General features: G+C 36.5%; 1 protein-coding gene across 16 annotated transcripts in view; it reads left to right on the plus strand.

The window, feature by feature from the left end:
- LOC113804292 (multiple PDZ domain protein) overlaps positions 1 to 10,000 on the plus strand; it is a gene marked incomplete at its 5' end in the record, with an annotated part of 877,687 nt that overhangs the window by 678,089 nt on the left and 189,598 nt on the right. For 10 of the 16 annotated variants that reach the window (XM_070137891.1, XM_070137892.1, XM_070137893.1 and 7 more), the window contains 5 exon segments: positions 2,302 to 3,685; positions 5,356 to 5,445; positions 5,590 to 5,733; positions 6,178 to 6,303; positions 6,472 to 6,576. In XM_070137891.1, coding sequence (XP_069993992.1) covers positions 2,302 to 3,685; positions 5,356 to 5,445; positions 5,590 to 5,733; positions 6,178 to 6,303; positions 6,472 to 6,576 — 1,849 coding nt within the window. 16 annotated transcript variants of the gene reach the window in all.

A 10,000-nucleotide genomic window follows, 5' to 3' on the forward strand; every position in this document is an offset into this window, starting at 1 on the left:
AGAACCATGTGTGTTCACTGTTGTCTGTGTGATATTGTAAATATGTGACATAATTCCAGTGGATGGATGGTGTCCAACTTGGGAGAATGATTCATGCATGACATACAAGAAGTGTGTTTGTTGTATGATGTATATGTTAATAGCCAACCTTTCCCTATAATATGTGATAGATATTTACTTAGACATATTGTAGAATTAGGATGTCAGCAAGATAAAGATAGACAGTGAAATGCAGAGAATAATGTACCAGTGTATTACCAGACACATATTGGCTTCATTATTTATGCAACTAGCTTGCTGTTTGGACAAACAGTGTGCATGAAATATAACTTTAAATGTATTTGATAATCAATCATGTTCATCATATGAGACATCCAGCATGAATATTTCCTTTCAAAAACGATTACTTTATAATAACTGTAATTCTACGTTTTTTACTTCAAAGGTAAGTGACCATAACATTTTGAATTCCGTTTTCTGCATGAATAATTCAACTGGAAAATAACCACTGTACACAACCCTTTTCATAGATGATGCGAGTGAAGCTTGTGAGAATTTTTGCGATCTCTATATGAGCTGCAAAGGGGGCGGAGTCTGCCAACTCTTCTGATAAGATTACAGATGTGCCAGGATGTGTTTGTGGATTTGTACAATGATGAGTTTATATTATTATAAAATTATCTTCTCAAGAGAGCTGCACTTAAAAGACTAGGCCAAATTGATTGTGCCAAAGGAGCAGGCATATCCATAACTAAAATACTATTGTGCCGTCATGTTGAATTGCTGACTGTTTCCCAGATATAATTGCAGGCATTTTTGTGAAAATGGCAAAGTGATAAACATCACCAGAACACATTTTTTGTCAACTGCATAACCTAATGCCAGATGGACATACTTCAGATCAGCTTGGCGGTAATATAGCCTTGCGAAAGTTTGTGCAATCACTTGAATTCTGGTTGATACTATTGTAAAGTTATATTTCAATGATAGCAAGATTTACAAGGCAATCACTCATTGATACCTTCAAGTTTTGATAATAACTGAAGAAGTTATTGTCAACAATCCGTTTCCTTAAGAAATGAACAAACTTTGTGATCTTACAGTATTTAATCACAAAATAGAGGCCATTTAACTAATCATCATTATCTTCCTTCTGGCCATACTGTCAGTGAATACAGTGCCATTGTATTTACACACTTCTCACAAGAGATATTCGCATCGTTTTTGAAGAGAATCCTTTTTTAGCAGAAGTTGAACAGAGTTTTTGTTTTACATATTTCATATTCAAACATGATTTATGTTTGTTGGAGAAGGGTTTTAGATAACTTATAAATTGTTTAAATGCTGTGATACTAAGCACCTGATAAGTTATGAACATTCACTTCACATGATATTACTTTCCTTTGAAGCAATTGAAATTTAATAATTAACAATCTTTCTGACAATAATCCACAATTCTTTGTAATATGTGATGTTTCAGATAATAATCCACAAGAGTACATAATGGCATCCAAATATTTACATTATTTGAATTTTTTATTACAGTAGTTGAAAGCATATCGAATAGGTGTATCTCCCCCAGTTAGCTGCTTTCTTCTTGATGTGATGTCTATTTTGAAAAAAAAACAGAAACTTATGGTATATATTTGTGTATGAGTAAGATATAAACAGTTATTTTGCAGAAAATCCTTGTAAAGTTAAATTAATGTATATTAAAATGTAAACTTTACTTTGGTGTCTGAATTAATGTTGTAATGCATTCTTGTACAGTATTATAACTCAAGTGTGTATGCATGTCTGAAGAAATTGCTTGAAACATTGAACTCTGTTGGCTGTGTGCAATTTATTTTTTAAACGTTGATAAGTTTTTCTTTTAAAGATAAGTTTACTCATTAACTTATATAGTTGTCACATGTACATGTTCTTTGACATACACAGGTGAACACATGCACGGCAGCACGCACCTACACCCTCACATTCACATCCACCCCCACATCCACATCCACCCTCACATCCACATCCACCCTCACATCCACATCCACCCCCACATCCACATCCACCCTCACATCCACATCCACCCCCAAATCCACATCCACATCCACCCCCCCCCACACACACACACAGACTCTCACACTCACACTCATACTCATACTCATACTCTACTCACACACACTCACACACACACACACACACACACACACACACACACACACATATTCACACTCACATACCTAAATCTATTAGTGTGTCATATAGTTTGAAATCTTTGTGCAGACATGCTAAATGATAATGTATTTCCAGGTCTCCATATGTGCCCCGGGGTGACAGTTCAGAAGACGAAACTGCTGGTGGCATCAACAGCGATCTCACTCGCTCTATCACTGCCCCATCCTTCATCACCAGAGACCTCAGGTCACGTGATCCTAGTCATGAGGATCTTTTAGGATCTATCTCCAGCTTACCACAACAACCAGAGACTGAAGTTGGAGGACTTACTGTTATCAACATTAAACACGCCTTGAGTGAAACTCTTGCTGAGACACGTGCCGAAGAATCTAATATCTCTTCTGTTCACATTGGAGGTGAAGAGAATAAGAATATTGAAGAGGACAGTGAGGAAGGACCATTTACAATAACTTTCAAGAACGTCTCTGAAGCACATCCAGAGTACAACCCCAAAGTAGGCCTAGAACCAGAAGCAGAGGACCACGAAGTTTTAGGGGTTCTTCAGGGTGATGGAGTAAGTTCTGGTCGACCTCCTGGAGGTGAACCTTGTCTTTACACTAATCCTGAATGTATTACTAATATACATATTCTAACTGGGACTAGTGAGCCTAGTGTTACTAATCAATTTATAGTGAACAACCGAATAGGAAATAATTTAGCAGGGACTGAGAGTGATTTCCAAACCCCAGACTCTTTAGAACTAACCAGTGGTGCTCCAGCAAATCTTTATCAACAATCATCTTCAAGACTAGTTAGGTTTGCAGAATCTAAAGGGAGAAGTGAACACAGTGAATCCTCTGACTCTAGTGCTGAGAGAAGCAGTTCCCTATTTGTTGAGTGTGATTCAGATCGCCATTCTGTAAGTGACGTGTTATCAGATGACCTAAATACACCGAGTGCGAAGTTGGTGGTAGCTCATTTAACAGATGTTGAAAGTGTTGTTCAGAAGCGTTCTATAGTGACTTCCAGATCTTTTGACGAGTCGCCACATATACAAAAATCTTATTTCGAAAGACAATATAGTGAGGTCATACTTGACTCTAGTTATTTAGCTCGTGAGCAAGTGATCACACAAGAACAAAGAGAGCGTAATCAATCGATAGACTCTAGGTACAGAAATGAACCACTAGTTGGAGAACCTAATAGACTTGTGAAGAGTGAATCTAATCCTGTTTGTATATCACGTAAAGAATTAATTATTGCTGAGCCTCTTCATCCCAAAGGATTTGAAGGCTTAACACAGTCTACTGTCGATAGTGAGCCAGAGATCCAAAGATCATCAGTTTCAGGTCCCGTTATTTATAGAAAAGATTTATCACCAGACAGTAATCACACTTCTGCCACAACTGTTACTCCAACTGCAACTAGAACTGTGACTACATCAGTCACAGCAATATCATCAGTTTTACCTGGCTCTACTTTGTCTACTACAACTATTACCAATATGACAGTCACCCAGGTAGTAAGAAACATGGGGTTCATTTGTAGAGTAGATGAATTTAACTTGCATGATATCTTGTGTAAATATGTGTAGTCAGATTTTGATTTTCCAATATTTTCTGGACCTGAAATGATATGAGGTGCATGTTTCATCATGCTTAATTTGAAAGCATGTGTTTATTGATACTGATATATTTCTATCTCATCAATGTCTATTAAGGAATCAGATGATGTGAGTTTAGTACTTGATTTTCACTCATTCTTATTTGTTAGTACATTTTTATTTAATTTTTATGATGTATGCATGGTAATTATTATTTATTGCTTATTCTGATTTCTTTTTTTTTAATCACATGGCACAGTTTCTCATGACAAAACTATGTGTAAAGGTTTTTTTCTGCAGATTTTTAATATAGACTATTTATTGTGAATTACTAGAATTGACTAAATCAGTAAGATTTTGAAAATTAATTCTAATAATAGAAATTTGGTGTGAAACTTGATTCAGTGATTTAAAAAAGACATAAAATTGTCAGTAATGAACAAAATGAAATAGTCATAAATTAATATTGGAAATTTGATCCATTAGTTTATACCTTTAATCATATCTTTTAAGGGACATGGAGAAGCATCATGTTGATAATGGGATATTTAACAAGCACTTTCTAATTAATTTGATTGATATGTCATTGAAGTCAGACAGAAGGTTATTGTAAAATATGTTATATAGAATTCTATTTATGCGTATTTTTCCTTCAATTTGAAGAATTTATATATTGGAAGCAAATTATATTACAAGCAATATTGTAAGACCACATGAAGAAATTTCCATGTTGTGCTCATAATTCTCAGTCAAAGAATATGATTTTGCATTTTGATTTATAGTAGGTAAAATCAGCATGAGAAATTTCCATAAGAAATATGAATGAATTTTTGTTGTGTTTTTGTTGAAACAACATTATTAAATAGTTTCTCTCATTAAATTATGAAGAATAGTTTTATGTTTCCAAAAGAAACAGCATTACATGCTCTGATTTTTTATTCTGATTTTTTTCATTATTTTTAAAGCTAATGCTAGTGATAGAAAAACAAGCTTGTTTTAATTTTCTCTACTGTAAGCAATGACAATATGCATGAATTAGTGCTTCTTTATGTTTTTTTTTTTAAGTTTTCACAGGATTAATTGTAAAGGTAAGGTATTTGGCATATTGTTATACTTCTCTTAAAGTAATGGTTTACATTATGCTGTAGATTGTTGTTATTACTTCTTTTTATGACTGATGTACAGTATATTAATGTATGTAGATCTTTTGTGAGTATGTGAATTACATTATTACAGTTTTATTTTGCAGTGTGTGAGTTATGTTTTATCGAGTTGTATATATTGTGTATTTTTTTGCAATTGAATATTTGAAATAACTTTCTCGTAGACTTGATATGAGGTTTTGCATTCATAATTAAATATGATTGGTTTAAAGATCTACCAGATTTGAGTCAAATAAAGTTAGATTTTGCCAAGTGTAGGTAGATATCTTAATAATATAGACCACATGGATGTTTACAATGAAAATTTTACCATGAGTGAGATAAATGGAGATATTCATTATATGTATAAAAAATGATATAGGCTAAAATGTATATCAAAATATGAGCCATTACCAACTATTAATTTACCATAACTACACACAGGGTCTCACAGCAGCACCTTCTGAAGGTCGTTCATCCACAGCAAGCCCAATGCTTGACGGCAAACACTGGGGTCCCGAACGCACTGTTGAGGTAATATGTCAAGGATTTGGAGAACATATATAATTCTTTGAAGCACTTAAAAACTTAAGTAATTTTCTGACCAATATTAGGTAGTAGATTTATATGCTATACTATAATACCAATGGATTCTTTTCTAACCATTCAATTCTTTAGGTGCGTCGGGATGACAAGAACTCCCTTGGCATCTCCATTGTTGGGGGTAAAGTTGATCTTAGCTGGTCTGGGTCTTCTGTGACTGGCATTTTCATAAAAAATGTGCTACCAGATTCTCCAGCAGGAAAGGGAGGTCACCTAAAGGTGGGTAGTAAAGTAAACATTTGATTATTGATTGTGCATGGTATTAGTATTAGTAGCAAGAGATTCATGTTTTTCTAATAAAACAGTGTGTTAAAATTTCCTTATATGTTAGTTTGGAAATACAGCCAACCTATGAAGCTTAAGGAATGTTTCCTAAGATAACTACTCTCCAGTAAGTTCAAATTATGGATCAGGATTAAGTATGTATCTCTGAATATATGTATTATGCTTGCAGTACTTTACCATTACTTTTTTTTTTTTTTTAAGAAACAAAAAGCCCATTGGATGGAGGGTATTCAGTTAATTAAAAAAAATTGAAGTTTATAGACTTCTTTCCTCTAATCTTCCCATATTCTTATCACGTTTCTTTATGTATGCATCAAGATTTTCAAGGTAACTTGCATTGTGTACGTGTTCCTGTATAACTTTTCTTGCCATGAACAGACTGGTGACCGTATCCTTGAAGTTGAAGGAGTTGACCTTCGTGGTGCCACTCATGAAAAAGCTGTTGAAGTCATCAAGAAGACTGGAAATCCTGTTACTTTTGTTGTGCAAAGTCTTGTGCAATGGGTAAGGCATAATACAACCTTGTATCTATTTGTGTTCACTTTTTTCTTTTAAAAAGTTATGTTTCATTATTTATATAGATTCTTTTTTAAAGTGGCCTTGAATATATAGGTCTCACTTTAATTATTTTACTTGAAAGTGTGTGTAAGCATGGTATGATATACTTTACAGACACCTGCCAACTCAGCGCCTCCTTCACGTGATGTAAGCCGCCTGGGCACTCGGATGCCTAACTCCATCTCTCCTGCTAGAACACCAACTCCAGAACTCATCCAGGTAAGCTGCGCACCCCCCACTACGCCATCTACAGCATCCACTATTTCACCTGCCATGGAAACCATCATCCAGCCAGATGTGACAGACCCATATGGAGTTGTTCACACCACAGGACTAAAGGATTTCACCAATATCAGAGCTTCGCCCGAAGAAGTTTTTGTTCGTACGAAAGATACCCTACAGACTTACATACCGGGGAGTGACAGTCCTAGTTTTGCGCGTGAGTGTGATCCCATTAGGCCAGACTTCCCCTCCACTGACCCTACCAGTGATAGTGTCAGCCAGTCTCAACCATCGGCTAGGGACATAATACTTGCCGACCCTCCTGCAGCAGCTCTCGACGCTTCTTTCTCTTCACCCTCTTATTCTTCTGTGTATTCTTCTTCTTACTGTTCTGTCGGCACCTCCAAACATGTGTGCTCCACCATGGCTCATGCCTTTACCACTACTACCACTACTTCATCCATCATTCCCACCACTACCCACACCACCACCACTGCCTCTACCCCACTGATGCCCTCTAGGAATCACTACCATACCCCCCACACAGTTGCTGCAGCATTCACATTACCTCCCCAGGCCAGCACTCCACTCAGCGAAGGCAGCTCTCACCAGCAGCCGATTCAGCCTACGGAAAGACACCATCCACCGGATCCAAGAGTTACATTCCCAGTAGGACCGCCAATACCAGAGACTTCAACTCCAATTCATGAATTGTATCCAGAACCAGTGAAATTTGTGCCAGAATCTCCAATATCGGAACCTGATGACCCTGACCCATTAGTTAATCCATATTATTATTATGCTCATGCTGCTCTTGCACATTGGCATGAACGTGCACAGAGGACTCAGGAACAAGTGCCAGAAGGTGATGGAAACAATAGTGATCAAGAAAACAGTACAAGCAGTAGTAGTGCAAGTAGTACGGCAAGTCGAAGATTTCTTCAACTTAGGAGTTTTGGTAACAGCTCTGAGGTACAGGGACGAACAGTTACAGAAAATAAATTGGACACACCTCCATCAGATGTTCCCCTGATGGATACACCCCCATCAGATGTGCCTCCTATGGATGATTCTCCAGAAGATGAACCTAAACCAAGTGAAGTACCAGTAGTGGAAATTGAACCATTGACTAAGGAGATTCATAAAGTTGATAACCTGCAAACAGAACCTGCAGCAGTTCCTCCTCTTCCTATTATAACTAAGTGTACTGACCATCTAGAAAATGTCCCTCATCCAACCCGCCTTATGCTAGATGATTTCCCATTAGACCTGCCCTTGGACGACCCACCAGTAGGTGCATACACTTATGACTGGAGAACAGACCCGCACCTTTATCAGGGCTGGTGGTGTGTGGAAGGATCCGTCAGCGAACATTTAGCAGCTCAAGTTCCCACGCAGCCAGTCTCCCCTTACGACAGTCCTGCTGATACACCCACGCCAAATACCCCCACCACTGACCAGGTGAGGCTGCCCATCAGCATTCTGCCCACTCATGCCTATGCCCCAGATCCTCCTAGTTTCCTACATCCTGAATGGGCACTAAAAGTTATTGGGCATAGCATGAAGCTAACCTGTGACGTAGCCCAAAGGGACACTATTAGTGTGCACAACATCACTATCCCCTAACTACTCTCAGTTACACCCTGTCCATATGTAATGTGCACATTTTATTTTCCAGTCTGTTTTCATAAGGTGACTATCCTCCCCACCTTTATGTGTACAGTATATCAATATCCTTCTCTTACCTCCATGGCAGTATCATAAATTACACTGCATATTCACATCATTGCCTCATTATGTTGGTATTTACTGAATATATTCAGAATATTCATATTTTTTTATGATGAGTGTTTATATTGTCCAGACCAAAATGAAAATTATAATATGATATATCATGATGTGAACAGTATGATATGAAGCAGTGGAATCCCCTAACATGGTAAAATATGTCCCTCTTATTTTTCTCCCCCATTATACAGCTTTACTGTGAACACTAGTTATTTATTTTCATATGATGCTCATAGACTTGATTAAATTTTTCAGCAGTTGATTAATATGCACTAGTAAATATGCACTATCTCACTGTATCCCAGGCCTACACCAAATGATAATGAACAATCTATGGATGGCTGTAAATATATTAAAGCATATAGATTTTAGTATACTACTGTTCTTACTCAGAATATGATATCAATCCCAGTCTTAAGCCCTTTGCAATTCATGCTCCACCTCCAGTGTGAATCACTAGACCAGACTTTTCCTTTCCCATCATGTCCTTGTACCTTCTGCCTGCTTCCCCTTCTCTCTGCATGAAGCTCTCTGATCTTATTTTCCTCTCATGCTGACCCAGTGACAGAGAGTGCATTAGATTTCAGAAAATATAGATAGCCAATAGTCAACCTAGCCTAGATTTGACCCATTGTCATGACACTGCATGAGAAGGTGAGCAGTAAGTAGTTACCCATGACAAATACCAAGCTTATGCAATGATCCTGGAAAGGACTCTTTCATGAATGTACAGTATTAGCTGAGTACAAACAATATCTTGTGCTCTATAGTGTATGTCATTCTTGATGATAGAAGCATTGGTTTTTATATGCAAAATAAGTCCATGCCATAAGATATGTGGCTTACTACACAGGCAAAGGAAATCTGACACCACCTGGGATCTTAGACGCCAGCAGCATAACTGGTTTGAGAGAGGGGTGTGTGTGTATCAGTGTGACCAGGTCTTTTAGGTTACCAACTTCCGTTTATTGTACAATGCTTCGTTATTATTATTATTTTTTTTTTTTTGGAGAATAATGAATATTGCAACAAAATCTTTGTCTTGAAGAGAGTGTAGGATATGTAGGTATTAAGAGTGGTGCATATGGTGCATATATACCTATATTTTGATCTAATTTATTTATCTTTAATGTCTTGGTTTATTTTATTTTTCATATAAGTACAATGAAGTTTGATGTTTTGTTTCAGAATAATTTATTGTTACTTATGTATATATTATAAAACTGCCATAAAGAAATGTATTTTAGCAAAACATGATTTTCATAAAAGACCAAAGATATATAATTTTACTAATAAATGTGTGGAAACTGTTTTGCTGTTGTGAAGGATAAAGCAACAGGAAACTGACTTAGTTTACCTCTGACATGTGTAGTGTAAACATAAATTTCATAAACATAGTAGTGTTATTGTGGATAATAAGTTATAATTGTTCAAATTAGTTTGATGTAACTAGATCCTGGTACTTCTTACTTAAAAAATACAAGTAAAGAAAACAAGTAAATAAAATGTGATCTAAAGATTATGTTTCTGTTGATGATGCACATCTTAAATGTATGTTTGTGAAAGTTTAAATTTATAGTAATCATGAGACGTTCATTTCGAGATTGGCTGATTATATTTGGTGGTCATCGTG

The sequence above is a fragment of the Penaeus vannamei genome, chromosome 23 (genome assembly GCF_042767895.1).
Source record: "Penaeus vannamei isolate JL-2024 chromosome 23, ASM4276789v1, whole genome shotgun sequence".
Lineage (NCBI taxonomy): Eukaryota > Metazoa > Arthropoda > Malacostraca > Decapoda > Penaeidae > Penaeus > Penaeus vannamei.